Genomic DNA, 22,005 nt, shown 5'->3' on the forward strand with positions numbered 1-22,005 from the left:
AGTTGCATCTCTCGTCGCTAGGCCCACCTCATCGATGATGCCGCAATGCCCATTCGGCACCGCTCTGTCTCCACCAGCGCTGGGCCCAACCGACAAAGATCCTTGGGCGCCATCGTTTGCCACTGGGCTTACCTCACCAACATCCCCTCCACCAACATAGCAGCCACTGATTCCGATTCCAGGTTCTGTAATCTCCCAAGAAGGTAAGTAAGGGCTGACTCAAGGTCAAGGCTAGGCCCACTCTCCTTTGCACTGGGCTTGATTGTTATCAAGGTTGGACGGTTTGGGCTATTGGGGAGAGGCTGAACGGGCTGGAGCTGTTTTCCCTGGAGCATTGGAGGCTCCTGGGTGACCTTATAGAGGATTGTAAAATCATGAGGGCCATGGCTAGGATGAATAGACAAGGGCTTTTCCCTGGAGTGGAGGAGTCCAGAACTAGAGGTCAAAGGGTTAGGATGAGAGGAGAAAGATTTAAAGGGACCTAAGGGGCAACTTCTTCACACAGAGTGTGGTGCTTGTATGGAAGGAGCTACGAGAGGAAATGGTGGATGCTGGTATAAATACAACATTTGAAAGGTATCTGGATGGGTATATTGATAAAAAGGGGTTAGAGGGATATGGGCCAAATGCTGGCAAATGGGACTAGTTTTATTTAAGAGATATGATCACCATCGATGAGTTGGTCTGAAGGGTCTGTCTCCATGCTGCACATCTCTATGACTTGTGACTATTATTGAGGTGGACTGGGCCTACTCTCCTCCACGTTGGGCTCCACTGAGGTCCACATGCTGGGCCCACTGGAGATCAGCACTGGGCTTGTTCTAGGTGCATTGGGCACACTCAAGGTCCTCAGGGACTCCTGTTGCCACACATGCCATCTGAGTTCAGCACAAGAGGTAAGTAAAAGTATAGAGAGAGAAAGAAAGAAAGAACAGCAATCGGAGTGGATGGGGTCCAGCTCAGGAGCCCTGCTCCACCGGCATCCTGTTGATGTTCTCTCTTGTTTCCCTTTTCATGAATAATGTAAATGTCTGCTAGTGGTTTGGGTTGTTATTCCTGTAAGTTGTTTTTCCAGTCTCTTATCGTATTTGGTATGAAGCTGTTTAGATAAGGTTGAGTGCCACACTGGAGAGGCAGAAACTAATTGGTGTTTTCTTCTCTGCAGCCGACGGCGTATTTAACCTTAAGTGAAATACTGTATGAATTGCAACTCCTTCACAAATTGCTTTACAGTGAGCCTACTCAGCTGCCTTTCCTATTGCACTGCAGTCCACTCAGTTGAGTCCAGCAGAGACATAACACCAGAGGCTGTAGTATAGTTGTTGAAGACAAACTACTGAGTGTGTTATTGAACCGTTTCCTGTTTGTTTACAATGAGGCTTAGAAAAAAGGTAACCATTTCTGTATCCCTCAGCTTGGGACATACCAAAGCCTGTGATGCAACAAACTTGACTATTTGAGCACATTTGCTTAGATTTCTCATGATAAATCCTGGGATTTGCAATGTTCATATGTTGTTTATGTGATGTATTTAACACTCCTTAGGTCACCAAGGTACAAGTTGTGCTGGACAGATATAAGGTTGACACCGATCATGCTATATGTGAAGTGCCTAGTCTGTCTTCATCTCATTGTATGCTTGGTGTGGTATTTTGATGGACTTCAATTAATTTGCTCCCTCTTGGACTGTTCTCTCATATCTAAATCCTTCTGCATCTGTGTTTGCTCTTCTTACCCACAAGTGGGCTGTATATGAGCCAGTCATTTTCCTCTCCCAACATCCCCAACAGTACCCTTCCACCAACACTCTCATTCGTTTGGCTGAACTGGTCCTCACCCTTAACAATTTCTCCTTCAAATCCTCCCACATCGTCCAGACCAAAGGGGTAGCCATGGGAACCCGTATGGGCCCCAGTTATGCCTGTCTCTTTGTCAGCTAGGTAGAACAGTCCATCTTCCGTAGTTACACTGGCACCACTCCCCACCGCTCCATTGATGACTGCATCGGCACCACCTCATGCTCCCGCGAGGAGATTGAGCATTTCATCAACTTCACCAACACATTCCACCCCAACCTTAAATTCACCTGGACCCATCTCTGACACCTCCCTCCCCTTCCTGGACCTCTCCACTTCCATTAATGATGACCAACTTGACACTGACATTTTTTACAAACCCAAAAACTTCCACAGCTACCTGGATTACACCTCTTCCCCACCCTACCTCCTGCAAAAATACCATATCGTATTCCCAATTCCTCTGCCTCCACCGTATCTGCTCCCTGGAGGACCAGTTCCACCACAGAACACACCAGATGGCCTCCTTCTTTAGAGACCGCAATTTCCCTTCCCACATGGTTGAAGATGCCCTCCAACGCATCTCATCCACATCCCGTACCTCCACTCTCAAACCCCATCCCTCCAACTGTAACAATGACAGAACTCCCCCCCCCATCCCCCGTGCTCACCTTACACCCTACCAACCTCTGCATATACCGCATCATCCGCCGACATTTCCACTACCTCCAAACAGACCCCACCACCAGGGATATATTTCCCTTCCCACCCCTTTCCGCTTTCCGCAAAGACCGTTCCCTCCGTGACTACCTGGTTAGGTCCACGCCCACCAACAACCCACCCTCCCATCCTGGCACCTTCCCCTGCCACCGCAGGAACTGTAAAACTTGCACCAACCTTCCGCCTCACCTCTATCCAAGGCCCCAAAGGAGCCTTCCACATCCATCAAAGTTTCACCTGCACATCTACCAATGTCATTTATTATATCTGTTGCTCCCGATGTGGTCTCCTCTACACTGGGGAGACTGGATGCCTCCTTGTAAAGCACTTTAAGGAACATCACCTGGACACCCACACCAATCAACCCCACCGCCCTGTGGCCGAACATTTCAAGTGTCCCTTCCACTCTGCCGAGGACATGCAGATCCTGGGCCTCCTCCACTGCCACTCCCTCATCTTCCGCCTCGGACCACTTCAACCCCAGGGCGTCAACGTGGACTTCACCAGTTTCCTCACTTCCCCTCCCCCCACCTTACACCAGTTCCAACTTTCCAGTTCAGCACTGTCCTCATGACCTGTCCTACCTGCCAATCTCCCTTCCCACCTATCCACTCCACCCTCCCCTCTGACCTATTACCTTCATCCCCACCCCCATCCACCCACTGTACTCTTTGCTACCTTTCCCCACCCTCCTCTCTGACCTATCACCTCCATCCCCACCCCCATTCACCCACTGTACTCTTTGCTACCTTTCCCCTAGCAATGCTTGATCTCTTCCATGGTTTGCACATGTTGCGTATCACAGAAGCATGTTTTCGAAAATGCATGCTGATATGTCTTTTTGGATTTTCTATTCTCTACAGCGCCATGATAAATTGAGAAATTATATTCTCTAACATCTTAAGGGAATTAGAAGTGAGTGAGATCAGATTATTGTGAACAAAGAGTGGCTAGTTACCTTTTATTAAAATGGACAAACATTAGCTGCTAATCGATCTGCTAATAAGCAGATCTTTATTGACAGGTTGTGCACTTTAGTGAGTGCTGGTGCTCATTCTGCAGCACTTTCCTTCTTAATGTACAATGATATTTTATTAGGTCCCCGTACTTAGATCCAAACTATTTTGTTTTAAGACTCTAGACATATTTATGTCAAATCTTGTCACGGTTTTGGGTGCAGGGTGTTTGCACTGATGGAGCTCCTGTGGTCTTTCACGGTGAGTATGTCTATCATGTTTATTCAACATTTCTGCTCTCCTTGTCTTTGTGTGACTTGCGGTGGGAGAATTCCAGAACAACCTCCCTTTCTGTCAGCACATAGAAGTAAAATTGCTTGAGTACTGAGTTCAGACATTTCGTTAATATTTCTTGTTCAACAATAGTCTGATTCGCTTCCAACCAGCTGACCAACCTTGGAAAGGGGAGGGGGCAGTGCTGCATAGCAGAAGGCAACTCAGCCAGTAAACGAAAACATTGAAACATTTCACTCACGTGGAGGCACCAGAAAGTTTCCAGGAACAACTAGCTACCTTCCATTCATATTTCTCTGTAAATCCCCTATTGAAAGAGGAATAAAATGCCTTTGAAGACAATTAAAGATAAGTTTTCAACCAGTGAATGGAAGAAAGCATGAGTGCTTAAACAATTTTGTGCACAATAGCAAAGAACAAGAAAGGAATTGAAAGGAAGAGAAAAAAGACCTCATCCATCTGTAGTCTAGACTGGTGCTATTGAACTGTGTTTGCCTGATCTTTTCTTCTTTTTATACCCTTAACATCCATGTTTTCTCTGTTACTTTGTGTCTGCTGTTTGTGAACAGGGGAATTTAGGAATTACACTTAAGCTGGATCTATGCAAGTCACTCTTCCAAATTTTCATTGGTTAAAGACAATTTGCTCATAATAAAAGTTTGTTTTTGTTCAATACAGAAAGCTGGTGAGTGTTTTAACCTTAATTTCTCATTAAGATAAATTACAGTCTTTGGATAGTTTTACTAAATCTTTTCACATTTGTGACAACACAGACTTTGATCCCAGTGACTTGTCATTAAATTTTGGAATTAAGACAACATAAAATTGGATATGGAGCTTGTAAGTGAGAAAGAAAAAGAAACACCAGATTTTGTACTAACAAAAATAAGATGGCATTAGAAATTGTGAAAGCCATCTTGGTGGTAGAAGATATATCCCTGACAAACTTAGAAGAGATCACAAAAGACCGGTTGATTGAAAGGGCAAGTAAACTGGAAGCAGCACTGCCTGCTAGAGCTAAGAAGATAGAAATAATTGAAGGACTAGCACAACATTTGGGCTTACTGGAAATTCAAGAGAGATCAGGTACTCCACATAATGAGATTCAGTTCACATTGAGTCACAGTTAAAGCGTGTTTGAAAGAAAGTGAAAAAAGGAAACAAACTGGAAATAATGTCGTAAATGTAAAAGAACAAAAAGGGAGATGGAACTGATATTGCAAAGGTTCACTAGTTTGATACTGGGAATGCAGGGAAGGTGTTTTACCCAGTTGGTGACGCTAAAACCATGAGAACACAATCTCAGAATGTGGGGCAGGCCATTTAGGACTGAGATGAGGAAACATTTCTTTCACTCAGAATGTGGTCAACCTGTGGGATTCACTAACACAGAAGGCTGTGGAGGCCAGGTCAACAGGTATATTCAAGAAAGAGATTAGTAAGTATTTTAGCTATTAAAAGCATAAGGAGTATGGAGAGAAAGCAGGAATATGGCATTGAGAGAGAGGATCAGGCATGATCATATTGAATGGCAGGCAAATTTCAAAGGGCCGCATGACCTGCTCCTGCTCTTAGTTTTTATGTGCCTATTTTCATTGTTCTGCATGCAACAGAAACACAGACAGCAAGTGAGTACTATCTAGGGCTACCAACAGACATATGAAATTGATTAATAAAAACCAAAAGAACTGCAGATGCTGCAAATCAGAAACAAAAACATAAATTGCTGAACTTGTTATGTTATTCAGGTGGATATCCTCAATAGGTATGGGTTACTACTGGATTAAACTACAGTACCTCGGGCATATACCTGAGGCCGTTACCTGTCAAGTTTACCAGTGGTCCCTATTGACTGTATGGTCCTGATAGCTACAAACTCGGCTGGGTTTATCGCAGGTCTCTAGGTCCCTTCAGTTTATCCTTTCACCTAGGAGTGAGAGGGATTCACTTTAAGTCAATCCTAATGCCTTCTCAGCTAAGTTCTAGACTTAACATACCAACACAAAGGTAAACATATCTTATCAAATAAAGGTTCGGCGAATACGAAGTGTGTGGTGTAAAATATAATAGAAATTTATCACTATAATAAGTTGAATACTCACAATCAGATGTTTTCAGTTAATCACAATCGTTACAGCCTTTTTGAATGTTCTTAAAAGATACCTAGGATAAAAGCAGAGCTTAATACCTGAGTGTCCCAAATGGGATCTTCTTAGACTAGCGTGTTTCAGCTAGTTGGTTCAGATTGTATCTTCTTCAGGCTAGAATGCAGTGCCTCAACCGAGAATCTTTTAGGCAGGCGTATTTCAGCAAGCTCTTAGCCGTCCGTATGCTTCATCCGATCGGTCTGTATTTTGCACAAATGTGTCTTTTCTGCAAGCCTGGTGGTTCAGAGGATCTGCAGTTAAGCCGAGATGGTTGGGTGACTCATTGTCTGTGTTTCAAGACAAGAGTGAGTTCTGTCTGTTTAGCTCTGCTTTTTATCCCTTACAGTCTAAGTTAAGCAATTACATCATTTGTTTAAAGAACTGGAATCTCAAACTGTGCCTCAGTCAGCATTGTTTAAAGGTCGCGTTAAACACTTAATTAGCTGAGAAAACAATAAGTAGCTGGTAAAGAGCAGCTGCTACGTAGTCATAGTTATACTTAATTGTTGCTAGGCTAAAATACAATAAAGAGTTAATAGTATCATTGTTGCTACAATCTAATATAATCAGGTAAAATTCCACAGAAGAATTGAGTCTTTTCATGAAGAAGTAGACGAATCCCATGACACTTAACGAGTTAATAGCATCATTGCTGTTAAGCTTAATCTTATACAATATAATATAATCAGGTAAAATTCCACAGAAGAATTGAGTCTTTTCATGAAGAAGTAGACGAATCCCATGACACTTAACGAGTTAATAGCATCATTGCTGTTAAGCTTAATCTTATACAATATAATATAATCAGGTAAAATTCCACAGAAGAATCGAGTCTTTTCATGAAGAAGTAATGGATCCCGTGACAAACTGTTCCGATTAAGGGTGACTCAACCCGAAACATTACCTCTGATTTCACAGCACAGATGCTGCCAAACCTGCCAACATTTCCAGCAATCTCTGTTTTTGTTGCTGCAATTGATTAATGTTTGGTAGTACACAAAAAAACCCTATGTTAAGTCTTTAAGAACAAACGTAGAAATATAGGACCAGATGTAATCAGCAGTAGACATATCCATCCACAAGCTTGATTTCAAATATAACATGTAGTGTCCATTTACTTTATAATTCATTTCAAGTGTACAGTCTTAAGTTATATGAAACTCTGCTGAATGCAACCTCCCAGGTTTTGGTCTGGTGTATTGCCATCCTCTCCTTTACCAGGATTGGCACCCTGCCACTCCTCCTTTACCAAAATGGCCGTCAATTGTCCCACCTGCGTTGCATAGTCTCCTTTACCAAGAAGATCAAGCAGTTTCCTTGCCCTGCACAAAGATGGCCGCCAAGCCCCCTCCACGCGCACGCATGAAGGTTTCTTCCTGTACAAATATGGTTGCAGTGCCCCTCTGCTCCAATCACCGTCTGCGACGCCACCGGCATGCGACTGCATCTGCCGCTGACGCATGCGTGAAGAGTGCGCCTGTGGAGGGATGATGGAGGCGGCAAGTGGTCACCACCAGGTAATGTTCGCGGCTTGGGCCTCGGCCTCCTCCGTGAGCTTAGCCGGCGAGACAGCCGCGGAAGTGTTTCCTTCTGTGATACGCTCACCCTGAGACAGGGAGGCTGGGGTCAGCACGGAGTCTATAGTTTAAGAGCCTTGTGCAGGACAGAGAGAGCTGAAGGCCTTCTTTAAACCTCTGATTTCAATTTGATCTTTGTGCCCTTCGGGGGTGTTTATCAAACATTGAACAGGGGGAGAGAATAGGAGAGAGGCCGTCTTCAAATTAAAGCCAGGCCATTCAGCATTGAAATCAGCAAATACATTGTCACATAGAAGGGTGAAATCTGCTGTTTTGTGTGTCACCTTCACCCTTAATGTGATTTGCAGATCGAGTTATAGAGATTGTTAATAATCTAATCAATGTGAAACTGGAAACAGGCCCTTTGGTCCAACAAGTCCACACCGACCCTCTGAAGAGCAACCCGCCCAGACCCACTCCCCTACATTTACCCCTTCACCTAACACTGCGGGCAATTTATCATGGCCAGTTCACCTAACCTGCACATTCTTGGACTGTGGGAGGAAACCTGAGCATCCGGAGGAAACCCGCACAGACACTGGGAGAATGTGCAAACTCCACACAGACAGTTGCCTGAGGTGGGAATTGAACCTGGGTCTCTGGCGCTGTGAGGCAACAGACCCTTTGGTCCTACTCGACCATGCTGACCAGATATCCCAGCACAGTCCAGTTCCACTTGCTCGCACCTGGCCCATATCCCTCCAAATGCCTTTTAAATGTTGCAATTGTACCAGCCTTTGCCACTTCCTCTGGCAGCTCATTCCATACACTGCAGCACCAACCATTATCCATGTAGTGCCAGCCAGTTCCCCAGAGTCTGGATATAAACCGCAATGCCCAGGGCACAGTAGATCTGCCAGTCACCCTCGGAGGGGTGGGGACCTCCGAGTTGGCACAGGGTGTTGTGGAGAGCTCAGTGATGGAAATAGTGGCTATGGCGAACTCTGGAGATGCTGGTGTAGAACTAGGGTATACAAAGTTAAAAATCTCACAACACCAGATTATAGTCCAACAGGTTTATTTGGAAGCTTCCAAATAAACGTGTTGGACTATAACCTGGTGTTGTGTGAATTTTAACCTTTTATGGGGTTTTGCTTGGTCAACTGAAATTTCCAAGATGTGGAGATGCCAGTGTTGGTCTGGGTTGGACAAATATCACACAACACCAGGTTATAGTCCAACAGGTTTATTTGGAAGTACAAGCTTTTGGAAGTACACCTGGTTAAAGGACAACCTGTTGGACTAGAACCTGGTGTTGTGTGATTTTTGAAATTTTCAAGACGGTGAAATTATTGGGAAAGGTTATTAAAAGATATAAAAAGTGAGAGAACAAAAGAAGGTAGTATAGAACTTTGTGTTTCTTATCAGAAAATTGCTTAAGTCTGTACATAATGATAGGTGGTTGAGTTCCTTGAACATTTTTTAGTTAACAGAATAGGCACAGCCTACCCTCACAGTTGTGCCAATGAACCTTTAAATGACTGGTTAAATTACAAGGAATGATATACAAACTAACGTTGCATTCACAGAAATCGAGAAGGTTTAATTTGATCAGAGTTTTCAGATATTAAGGGGAGCAGAAAGGAGAGATGGAAACTTGTTTTTATGGCTGGGAGGTCAAGGGGCACCGTCTAAAAATTAGAGCCAGATTTTTGGTGAGATGAGGAATCAAAGATTATAGAAAATTTGAACACACTTTCACAAATAGTAATTGAATTCTGTCTCTTTTTTTCTGTTTTCAAAAGAATAGCATGTTATGAGGAAATTAGAATTACGTTTCACATCCGTCATGATCTAATTGACTGCCAGAATGGGCTTAGCTCAAATTGTACAAATGCAAACAGTGAAAATGTTGGAAACCTAAGAAAGGAACAAAAATATTAGAATTATTTAGCAGGTCCGGCAGCATCTATGGAGAGAAACAGTCAATGTTTTAGATCAAGTGAGTGATCTTGATTGGAAACATTAACTCTTTCTAACCACAACTATTTTAAAACTGTAGCTGATAATCATGACTTTGAGGAAGGAAGCAAATGCATTGTAGCCAAATTTGCAGATGAGACAAAAATAGTTGGAAAGCCAAGTTGAAGGAGGACACAAACAGTTTACAGAGAGATATTGACAAGGTTTCTGAAGATCTGTAGCTTGGGTTGTGGTTGAAGTTGTTGCTCATTTCGTCCAGCCAGTTGATTTTTTTCTGCAGACGTTTTGTCTTCCGACTAGATGACATCTTCAGCCTCCGGATGAAGCACTGTGTTCAAGTGCTGTATTATTATACGGCACTTCGTCTGGAGGCTACACAGCACTGAAGATGTCATCTAATCAGCAAATGAAATATTTGCAGAAAAATCAATTGGCTTGGCAAACTTCAGAGGTTGGTAAGTTAAATGAGTGGCCAAAAGTTTTGCAAATGGAGTCCAGTGTCGGAAAATGTGAAGTTGTTCATTTTGTAAGTGAGGATAGAGTATTTCAATGGAGAGAAACTACAGAAAACCGCAACACAGGGACTTGGGGTACTTGTACGTGAAACACAGAAAGCTAGCATACAATTTGTGTTGCAAATGTTTCGTCCCCTGTCTAGGTGACATCCTTAGTGCTTGGGAACCTCCTGTGAAGCGCTTCTGTGATCTTTCCTCCGGCATTTATAGTGGTTTGTCTCTGCCCGCTTCCGGTTGTCAGTTCCAGCTGTCCGCTGCAGTGGCCGGTATATTGGGTCTAGGTCGATGTGTTTCTATCAACAAACACATCGACCTGGACCCAATATACTGGCCACTGCAGCGGACAGCTGGAACTGACAACCGGAAGCGGCAGAGACAAACCACTATAAATGCTGGAGGAAACATCACAGAAGTGCTTCACAGGAGGCTCCCAAGCACTGAGGATGTCACCTAGACAGGGGACAAAACGTTTGCAACACAAATTCCCAGCTCGGCGAACAGAACCACAACAACGAGCACCCGAGCTACAAATCTTCTCCCAAACTTTGAGCTAGCATACAGGTATAACAATAATGAGGAAAGCTAATGAAATGTTAGCCATTATTTCAATGGTTTTGGAGTATGAAAATATGGAAGGCTTTTGGCAATTGTCAAGGTGTTGGTGAGACCGTGTCGGCAGTATTGAGAGCAGTTTTGGTCCCCTTATTTAAGGAAAGATATTTAATTGAAGGCAGTTAAGAGAAGATTCACTGGGATGATCCCTTATTGGCAAAGTTGTCTTACTGGCAAAGGCTAAACAGTTGTGACTGTACTCATTGAAATTTAGCAAATTGAGAGGTGATTTCATTGAAATACCTGGGCTTCTTAAGGAGTTTGACAGGGTAAATACCAAGTGTGTTTTCTGTCATGACAGTCTTGGACCTGAGGGCATAGTCTCAGAATTAGGGAACTCCTAGTTTGAGTAAAAAGTGAGGTCTGCAGATGCTGGAGATCAGAGCTGAAAATGTGTTGCTGGTTAAAGCGCAGCAGGGTCAGGCAGCATCCAAGGAACAGGAAATTCGACCTGATGAAGGGCTTATGCCTGAAACGTCGAATTTCCTGTTCCTTGGATGCTGCTTGACCTGCTGCGCTTTAACCAGCAACACATTTTCAACCCCTAGTTTAAGACTGAGATGAGCAATTTCTTCTGAGGGTGGAGAGTCTTTGGAACAGTTTGCCACAGACAGCTGTCAGGTCAGAGTCCTTGTGTATATTTAAGTTTGAGTTGGATAGTTTCTGAATCTGTAGGGGAGTCAAGAATAATGAAGATGCAGGAAAGTGGAGGTCAGGAGGTCAGTGTTGATCAGCTGTGATTCTATTGAATGACCAGCAAGGTGCATGAGCAGAATGTCCTGCCCCTATTATTCTTTTCATGCTTTTACAACAACCCTAAACTAGATATCTTCAAACCCATCTGATCTACAAGAAATGGATGATCTGCCATGTAAGAATGGTCCTGGCACAAAGGTTTGACAGCAAGATATGTATTTGTTTGTGGCAGAAGACAAAACTGGTGAACTGAAAGTTGATATAAACCTGAGGAAGGCAGACTCAGTAGTGAAAGCATTTTATACCATGTAATTATAATCACCAGAGCCAATTTTGATTTAGTTCACACAGGTTATTTACAAAATGAATTGTCCAAGAATGACTGTGACATGATCTGAGCTTCAACAACTTTTTAGAGTCCTAACAATGTATCAATAGTATTGTTCCTGTAGTCCTAACTCTTTCTTGAAAATCAGTCCCGATATCTGCACCTAGCTAATGGACGTAATTAACTGTTTGCCATTTAAGATATTTTCTTTCTTTTAAATCAGAACATAGGCAACAGGTTAAATATTCTCATCAATGTGTTTGTTATTGGTTTTCTGTACATGTGTATATTAATGTACATGACGTATGAGGAAGTGATACTTCATTTGTTTTTACATATCCAGGACAGATGACAATCAATGATATACATTTGACACCCACTATTTGCATCAAACACTAAAGTTACCTATAATATGGGCAAGATGTAGAATAAGGCTTCTTGTAACCTCAGTTAACATTTTCATGCCAGCCCCAGCTCAAGAACATTTTCCATTTTGGGTTAAAAGACAATTTTCAAATTGATTAGTAACGATAAATAGAAATTGCTGGACAAGCTCAGCAGGCCTGGCAGCATCTGTGCAGAGAAATCAGAGTTAACATTCAGGGTCCAGTGACCCTTCCTCGGAACACAACAATCTATCCACCTGGATTTACAAAACTGCGTAATGCTCATAACATGGGAGTCCTGTGTTAGTAAATCTAAAATGTATCATATTTCACTGACATGGCAATTGCTGAATTAACTTGTAAACTGTATTCCATTCTTCATAGAAATAACAGTAAATAGCTGTTTAAACACCAAAGTGAAGTACAGAATCTGTTTTAAGTTGTGCTATGTAGTCATCCATACTTTATATGTCTTCACTCACCCAAATAACTTTATCCACATGATTAAAGAATTCATGCCAATTTTACTATTAACATCCAAAAAGTTGCAGTGGCACATGCTGCCTGGTAAAATAATTGAGAAGGGCTTTACATGCACTCCAAGCTAGCCAAGCCGGGCCAGATTTGATCACCGGTTAAGTTAGCTTGTCTTAAATTGTCTTGAAATAGGTTGCATGCATTTACTAAAACAAAAACAAGCAATGTAGCAGATGTTGTAATGCTCTGCAGATATTGCTTAATCTGCATGTTTCCAACATTTTCTCATTTGATTGCATGATGAATTAGAGTTGATGTGTTCAACCAGAATTTCAAAACAATTTAAATCAAAACCTTCCATGTTCTTAACAGAATGTGACACAGCAAGATACCCTTCCTTTAATACACAACAATTTATTGAAGTTTCATTTGTAAAACAATCAGACCATTGATGACTTGCATCCGCCCGTTTAATTTTAGATATTTTCTTCCTTCCAAACCAGCTATGCAAACTAACCTTCTCTATACTCACTTTAGCTAGAGGTGATATTATTTTACAATATATGATCATCTACATAATATCTTGTATAGAAATTTGCTTATTATATCTGACAAATAGAATCACATTAGTGGCTTAGTACTTCTGTATGTTTTTAGCTTCCCAATCTAAAGGTGATTAGTGTCAGTTTGTAACTGAATGCAGGTCAGTTTGGCATTATATCTGGAATTAGACACAGAATGCTGGAGAAACTGAGCAGGTCTGGTAGCATCTATTGAAAGAGAAACAGAGGTACCATTTCGAGTTTAGTAAGAGTCACCTTCTCGTACAAACTTGAAACATTGACTCTCTTGTGTCTCGGCAGACGCTGTCAGAGTTGCTGAATTTTTTCAGCATTCTGTGTTTGTTTCAGATTTCCAGCACTCACAGCATTTTGCATTTGTGTCTGTGGAATTGCTAACACAGCGTAAGGTTATTGGATGTGTCTGTTGACACTTGAAATGATGGGCAACCGTGCAATTACGTTCATCCAGAAATGTGCACATGCACAATTCCAGACCCTCTATGTAAACCAAAGGTATAATGTTCAAGAAAGAAAGTCAAAACTTTGAGAAGAAAAGGAAAACAAATCATTACTTTTTGTTTTACTTTAAACAGGATAATGGAATGAGAGAAGATTCGGTCCCTTGGTACAATCATAAAATGTACTACAGATTTTGGCAGCATTATCAGCTAGCTATGGGCTGGCTGCAGAAACATAGACATGCTTATCGCAAGGCAGTTGAATCACTTGAGTATTCTCCTTGGTATTACACAGAACCAGGAGCAACCCACTTTGCTGACTTGCATAATGGATATTCGTACTACTCTTCAAGACTTACTCAACAAAATGTACACAGCCAAAGAAGTCAAGAGCACTGCAGCTCAGAGATTGAAATGGGAGATTTGAGCCATGAAGCCTATTTAAATGCTGACACAGAAGGGGAAACAGATTCAGATAGCGAAATAGAATGTGATATCAGCAATGTGGAAATAACGGAAGAATTGCGCCAGTACTTCAAACAGACAGAAAAACATCAAGAAGAATTAAGTAAGTGTTAGAAATTACATCTAAGTTTTCTTGTTGAATATATCCATGATCTTGTAATGGATTGCTGCACCATCCTTTCCCTGTTTTTCCCTACTCCTGTGACCACATGTTTCCCCCTTCCAGAGAGTCACAACTCTTTGTGGCTCAGATCAAAATAGAGTGGGAATCAACTGTGCACAGAGTGTCAATACTAAGTATGTAGCATCATGGATCTCTTTTGTAGAAAATTCATTTTCACCTCATTTAATTTTTTTTTAATCAGTCAAGATGATCAACTAATTGTTCATAGCTGTCTGTTCATGGGCGTTCTTCAGCAGAGAAACAGAGTCTTACTATACTTGCCTTCCCCTCTTTATTTTCTGGTTGAATAACTTATTTTTCTTCAAAAGGTCAGCAAGTAATGCATAGAACAGGAGCCAATCTCTAATTATTTATAATTTATTAACAGTGCTAGACTATAGCATTCATTTCCTAACACTATTATCACAATCCTAGTTCTGCCTATTTACAGCAGATTGTTCATCCATAGTTAAGCACAATTACTATATCATTAACATGTATTCCACCCCTGCTAGTCTGTGTCTTTGCAAGCAACAAATCCCAAATATTAATAGAAAGATTTGGACAAAACTTGGTGCATTCCCGGAACTTATACACTTTTAGAGAATCCATTAACATTGGGAGTTGCAGTGAGTTGACTTTTTTTGTAGAAGGTTATGGATTGTTACATTTGGACTGTTGCTGATTATTTTAGAATATTGTGGATATTCGTGGGTGCTGTCATGGCATTTGTCACAGCTGTCAAAATGTGAACTGTTTTCAGAGCAGGTTGTTGGATGTGGATTGACCTGAAGGTACTGTTGTGAGTGAACACTCTTGAGAAAAATATTTTTTAACTTTATGGTTACAAAGCATCAAGCACTGGGGAAAAGGCACACAAAAACAGTGTCGTTCTAATAATGTTAAGTTAACACAGCATGGCTAAGATTTGTTCTCTACTGAATGCTTTCCACACAATGGTTTGCTTAGCTTCCCAAACAACAAGTTATTACTTTCCATTTTTAACCTATAAGGCTTATTATCAAATTAATTGCACTCCAATGCCCCAACAGGAAGATTGCTAACAATGTCTAATTTTGTGTCACTAAGAGACATGGGAATTGGATCTTAAATATGCATTTATCCAGATATAATAGTCTTGATGAGTTGTTTTCTCTTAAATCATTCTTTACTTTAGAATGTTTTGTTGCAATACCTAACTCCAACACATTAAAACTAACACATATTCTAGTCTGTGTACACAATTGATTCAGCCTATCAGTCAAGCTTTTCAATTGCTCTTTGTTTACTGTTAAAAGGACATCATCGTTCTGTGATGACTTTGCATAATTAACTGAAATGGAAGCAACACTTTTTCTCAGAATTGTTGATTTATAGTTATTCTAGCTCTACTACTGTGCTTAATATCTAAACCAGTATATATTTAAAAGCACTGTGTGCCTGATGCTAAATTTTAAATCTTTAAGTTCTGCTGTAATCACTTTAACACATTTCTCCAGTTTCATTGTACCAAACCAAAAGAAACTTCCAACATCATGGGGATGCTTGAAGGTTTTACTTTGTTATCAATAAAACAGTGCAAAGTGTTTTTTTCATTTGAATACAGATCTTCATGAAAAATGCCACACTGAGGGTGTAATTTAGGCAATGAGCATATTTGTTTAGTTTCTGTCTTCTATTCTGCATACTTTGACTGCCTTGGAAGCATTTCTCTCTGAAAAGTGTAGCCTTGCAGAAGCACAGTTTTGTGACAGGCACTGATCTATTCTCCTGTGAAATATTTGGAATGTTGCTGATTATTTTAGAATATTGTGGATTTTCATGGGTGCTGTTCTGGCATTTGTCACAGCTGTCAAAATGTGAACCATTTTCAGAGCTGGGAAATCAGTTAACTGCTGAAACACTGGCTTATGTTGAAACAATAGATATGGGATTCTGTTTGTCAAATATTTTACGTGAAATTCTTTACAAGGGACATATTGAAGACAGTATACCCAATGATTATCATTGTTCATTCTGGGGCAATGCCAATATGTGGCTGAAAGATCTTAAAAATGTTTTTCAATAGCTCTTCCAGCTATGCAGGGCTCCACTTCAACATCTGTACCTGAAAATCATTCTACGAAGTCGCGAGTTGCTAGCTTCATTTGAACCTTATTGATGTGTAAAAATATTTTAATACAAGTCCATTTATGTGATAAAACTAGTTACCCTTTTCTGCCATCTCAGAATATACTCAGAATATATTTTGTGGGGTGAATTTGTACTTGCAGAGTTACATTGCACTTTGCTCAAAAACTGCATACATTCATGTAGAACTCTGAGCTCAAAAACTGCATGAATTTATGTAAAACACTGTTATCTCACTTTTTAGATTAGAATCAATCTAAACATCAGGTCATAGACAGAGAACACAGGGGGCTAACACCTTCAACATATTATCTAGCTATCACCATTGTTAGCAGCTAACCCGAGAATGCAACTTTAAAAAGAAGGGTTTTGTGATTGACACATGAAAGAAGTGAAACTATCACTGTATTCTAACAGATGAAAGGCTTAACAGACAATCAGTTTTTCAATGCATAATTTCAGTTACATTACACTGCAAATTTTTGCTATAAATTCTGTGGTATGATCGAGCCCTCCACAATCACCTGATGAAGGAGCATCGCTCCGAAAGCTAGTGTGCTTCCAATTAAACCTGTTGGACTATGACTTGGTGTCGTGTGATTTTTAACTGTGAACACCCCAGTCCAACACCGGCATCTCCAAATCCTGAAGAATGAACGTAGTCTAATTGAAAGCCTGCAAAATACTTAGAGTGAAAAGGGTAGACACAGGCAAGATGCTTTCCACTGTTGGGGAGTCTAGAGCAGGGGAACAGTTTAAAAGTTAAGTGGATGCCATTTATATCTGAAATAATTTTATTTACGCGGTGAATCTCTTTAATTTTCTACCTCGAGGCTTTAGAAGCCTGGTTTTTGAGTATATTTAGAGATTGAAAATCAAAAAATTATCCATGATATGAAGAGTTATGAGAATAATGTGGGTGAACGTTATGCCATTTAATCAGCCATGTTCACGTTAGATAGTGGAGCAGGTGCAATAAATTGGCCTATTCCTGTTCCTTTGTTCCAATCTGTAGCAGTTCTATCGTAGAATCCCTAGAGTGTGGAAACAGACTCTGTTGTACAGAAGCCAACCAGCTTGGTCAGTGCTGATGGGTGTTGAGGTTCCCCTACCCGTACAGCATTGTTTTCCTTGATGCCCTCCATCCTACTTGTAGTTATGTTCCACATGCAAGAGTACTGATTCATCAGCTGATGGATAGGGGCAGCGGTTGGCAGGAGGTGGTAATCAGGAGTATTCCATGCCATGTCTTCATACCATGAGACATCATGGGCTCTGACGTCAGTGTTGAGGACTGGCTTGGAAACCACCTTGGTTACATATGCTCCTGAATCATTCTATTAAACAGTGACCAATTAACATACTACACAGCCTTGAGCCATGGATGGATGATCGTTTCTTTCACTAGGTCTGCGGCACTGTTTTGTAGCTCCTGTTGAACTGAATGCTGTTGTAACTCATCACATGCTTATCCCACAAATGGCAGGATAAGTTGAAATACAGTGTGAGATGTGCTGAAAGTTCATAGCGTACAGTTTTAAAGAAACATTAGTTGAATTAGATGAAGCGAAATTGAAGGGACTCAACAACCTAATTAAATTTTCACATTTAATTTAACAAAATTCAAATAAAAATGCCATTTTGCAAACTAAAAATGAACTCCATCACATCTTCCCTGTCCAAGGTCACCCAGCAACAGTCGAAAGTGTGGTGCTGGAAAAGCACAGCAGCTCAAGCAGCATCCGAGGAGCAGGAGATTCGACGATTCAGGCAAAAGCCCTTCATCAGGAATGAGGATCACCCAGTAACAGACCTAACCATGAAAGAGGGGCATGCAGTCAGATCAAAAGACCCCCTCAACTGTTAGTTTCATAATACAATTGTTGTTGACAGCTTGAGTTCTAAGGTGGAAGAATAATCCATAGCTTTAAATTGAAATTACATTTTTGTTTGTTAAGGGAAGATGTGGTTTTTAGTTTCATAATGATTTGTTCTATGTGTGGCATCAGGTATTTGGTTTTGTTTTTGCTGACATGCATTTTAATGAGGTCTTTAAATTCTTGAGATGAACAGTACTGATAAAAAGAGAGGTTTAGGGTGAATGGGAGGAAATGTTCTGTTACCTGGTGAACAAGAGTTCAGTAACACAAAGTCAGAACAATCTGTAAGAAGTTTTTGGCATAATGCAGGTCAGTTCAGAGACAAGGTCTCTTAACAGTAGAGTTCATTAATGGTCTCCAACCAATCTGGGCTGAAAAATAAGTCTTGGCTGACTTCAAAATCCTGAAAGGAAAAGTCACGGAGGCAGAAGACTGAAATATCCAAATGAAAACTGAGTTAATTTGTTTAAGAGTGTCAGGAGGTGATACTACCTTACAAAAATAACATCAAGTGAATGCACAGAACGTTTTTGAACAGGGAACTGAGTACTGCCATACAGTTGATCAAGGAGCTTTAGCATGGAGACAGGATTCACACTTCAATGAGATCTGAGTGTATCAATTTAAAGTTGTTGTGAAAGCAAGAAATGGCTGAATTTTTAAAAGTATTTTCAGAATCCTAGAATCTCTGCAGTGTGGAAACAGTCCTTTTGGCCCAACCAGTCCACACCAACCCTCCAAAGAGTAACCCACCCAGATCCATTCCCCATATCCTATATTTACCCCTGATTAATGCACCTAACTTACACATCTCTGAACACTTTGGGCAATTTAAGCACAAAGTCAAGATTAGAGTGGTGCTGGAAAAGCACAGCAAGTCTAGCAATCCTGATGAAGGGCTTTTGCCCGAAATGGCAATTTTCCTGCTCCTTGGATGCTGCCTGACTTGCTGTGCTTTTCCAGCACCACTCTAGTCCTCACTTTCGCACAATTTAAGCACAACCATTTCAGCTGACCTGTACACCTTTGGACTGTGTGAGGAAACTGACACAGACATGGGGAGAATGTGCAAGGTCCACACAGAAGTCGCCCGAGGCTGGAATCGAACCCGGGTCCCTGGCGGTGTGAGGCATCAGTGCTAACCACTGAGCCACCATTCTACCTATTTATTTATTAGTTTTTTTAACACTTTTTTTTTCTCAACTAAATTCCATTACACTACAAAGAACAGTAAAATTATGATACATTAAAATTGCTTCTGTAGTTGAATATTTGGTCTATATGTGTTGTTTTCCTGTAGACGCTAGTTTGAAGTTCCCCATTGGCTGTTCTGGTATTATTGATCAATAATTGATCAATTTTACTGGCATACAATTCACTAAAGAGGAGGATAATAACAACAAACTGCCATTCCGAGATGTCGCAGTAGAGTGAACAGCCAATGGGGAACATCAAACCAACATCTACAGGAAAACAACACATACGGACTCAATATTGAACTACAGAAGCAATCATCCCAACATCCACTAAAGAAACTGCATCAGAATATTATTTCAACGAGCTAGCGCAGGGGAACTATGCAGAGCAAAGGAAAATCACTTACACCATGTATTCAAAAAAGAATGAGTACCCAATGAACACAGTCCGCCAATTTCTCAGCAACAAACCCAAACAAGTAGACAAAACATGACCAGAAATCCTAGCTACTCTCCCCTATATTAAAGACATCTCAGAAATGACTGTCAGACTACTCAGACCCCTTGGCATCATGGTAGCCCACAAACCCACCAATACACTAAAACAGCAGCTAATGAACTTGAAACACCCTATACAGACAACAAGCAAAACTAGTGTCATTTACAAAATACCATGCAAGGACTGTAACAAACACTACATTGCACAAACAGACAGGCTACATGAACATTAACTAGCCACAAAATGACACGACCCTCTCTCACAAGTATCCTTACATACAGATAAGGAAGAACACCACTTCGACTGGGACAACACATTCATCCTAGGACAAGCCAACAGAGACATGCACGAGAATTCCTAGAAGCATGACATTTCAATCCGAACTCTATCAACAAACACATTAAGTTAGACCCCATCTACTACCCCCTGAGAAAAAGAATGGGAAATGACATCACCACAGGAAATGACACCACCAACCCAAACATATAGATAGAAAGCAGGAATCAGCAGCAGTGCTTCATCTGGAGGCCCACTGAAGATGTTACCTAGTAGGCTGGCGAAACTTCTGTAAATGAACCTTCCAGTTCAGCGAGCAAACTTTCATCCAGAATCATTTCTAAATTGATTCCTTCAATTGAGTATTAAATAGTCCTTCTATTTAATTTCGAGATTTGATTGACTATTTTCATTCTATTACCAGCAATATACACTTTTTTTTCTTGTAGTGCGCATGTTTACATGTGTGGGCCTATTAACCTTTTTTAACAAAGCTTTGTACGTGCAGTAAGTTAAAGTGACTAGGAGCTTCAGGTTTGCTGCACAATTGCATGACTTAAAAAAAAATTGTTTCTCTCAGGAGGGCTTTAGTGTTTAGCAGTTGGTCAATGTTTCTAACCAGATTGGAAGAAGATTAGCTGCATGCATGACAGCACTAAGCATCAGATTTGCAACACTCATTGATTTAGAACCACTGCATTGGAGTGATTTGGAACCAGTCAGTTGACTTATGAATACAGTGAGAGCATTCTGAGCCCAATGTAAAAGCCCTTTAAACTGTGTTCAATCAAAGCTGACAAATTTAAAAAGAATGTCTCTATGGAGGATGTGTCTGGCAGTAAGTACTTCCATTTAAAGTGTTTTCTGGAGATTTTTCCTTATTAAAGGAAAATAAGAGGATTAACTCAAGAATAGTACAGAGACCATGTGCAATGCTGACATAAAATCTAATGCACTTAATGATCCTAATAGCAACCATGTCCAATTAAAATGACTCTAAAATACAGTTTTGGAATTGCATATTTATACTATCAAAGTCCATGCTTGTCCCAACAACAGAGCTACATAACAGATCGCAGGCTTAATCATACAACTGTCGGACAATATCAAATACTATTCAAACGATGGAAATGCAGCTGCCAGTTACTGATTTTAATGTGCGTGGCCAGTTTTTTTTTCAGTGCACAGTGCATTTAAATGTTACGGCAAACCATACCTGTGCTTTGCCTCCTGTCTCCTCGCTGTAAAATAGGGTTAATGCAGCTACCGACAGTGGAAGAATCAAATTGATGAAGACAAAATTGGCAGGAGTAAATGGACGATAATGCAGTTTCACACGATTAGTTTGGAGGGAGATGACCTCCGAGGCACTTCTGAGCTTTGTAGCTCGTGAATTGTCTACTTTTCCTTCCTTGATCTTATCTCAGAGTAAGATGTAGAAGGAAGGTGTAGTTAAATAGATTATTCCACTATATCTAAACACAATTTGCATTAAAACTCATAAATTGATGATAGGCAGGACAAACTGGAAGTGACACATGCAACTACATAAATCTGCACCACACATGTGACCTCTGCACCAGAAAAGCAGCCAACCTTTGTTCCAAATATTTCTGTGTGCAGAGAGGTTAGAACATGGAGCTTACATGGAATAAGTACTTGAAGGAGTAGAATCAATGTATTTAAAGCAAAGATAGGTAAGTGCAAAAGGGAAAAGAGTGCCAACAACAGGATTTTGACCAGGTGGGCCAATGGGCTGAGAAATGGCAGATGGAGTTTAATTCAGATAAATGCGAGGTGCTGCATTTTGGGAAAGCAAATCTTAGCAGGACTTATACACTTAATGGTAAGGTCCTAGGGAATGTTGCTGATCAAAGAGACCTTGGAGTGCAGGTTCATAGCTCCTTGAAAATGGAGTCGCAGGTAGATAGGATAGTGAAGAAGGCAT

The 22,005-nt window shown here is 40.9% G+C and overlaps 1 protein-coding gene across 1 annotated transcript in view; it reads left to right on the forward strand.

Moving 5' to 3' along the window:
• Nucleotides 1-7,373: 7,373 nt before the first annotated feature.
• Nucleotides 7,374-22,005, forward strand: part of gemin8 (gem (nuclear organelle) associated protein 8) — a 39,179-nt gene continuing 24,547 nt past the window's right edge. The window contains exons 1-2 of the mRNA XM_060832962.1: nt 7,374-7,430; nt 13,584-14,016. Coding sequence (XP_060688945.1) covers nt 7,374-7,430; nt 13,584-14,016 — 490 coding nt within the window. The remainder of the gene's footprint in view (nt 7,431-13,583; nt 14,017-22,005) is intronic.

This window comes from Hemiscyllium ocellatum, chromosome 12 (assembly GCF_020745735.1).
Source record: "Hemiscyllium ocellatum isolate sHemOce1 chromosome 12, sHemOce1.pat.X.cur, whole genome shotgun sequence".
NCBI lineage: Eukaryota > Metazoa > Chordata > Chondrichthyes > Orectolobiformes > Hemiscylliidae > Hemiscyllium > Hemiscyllium ocellatum.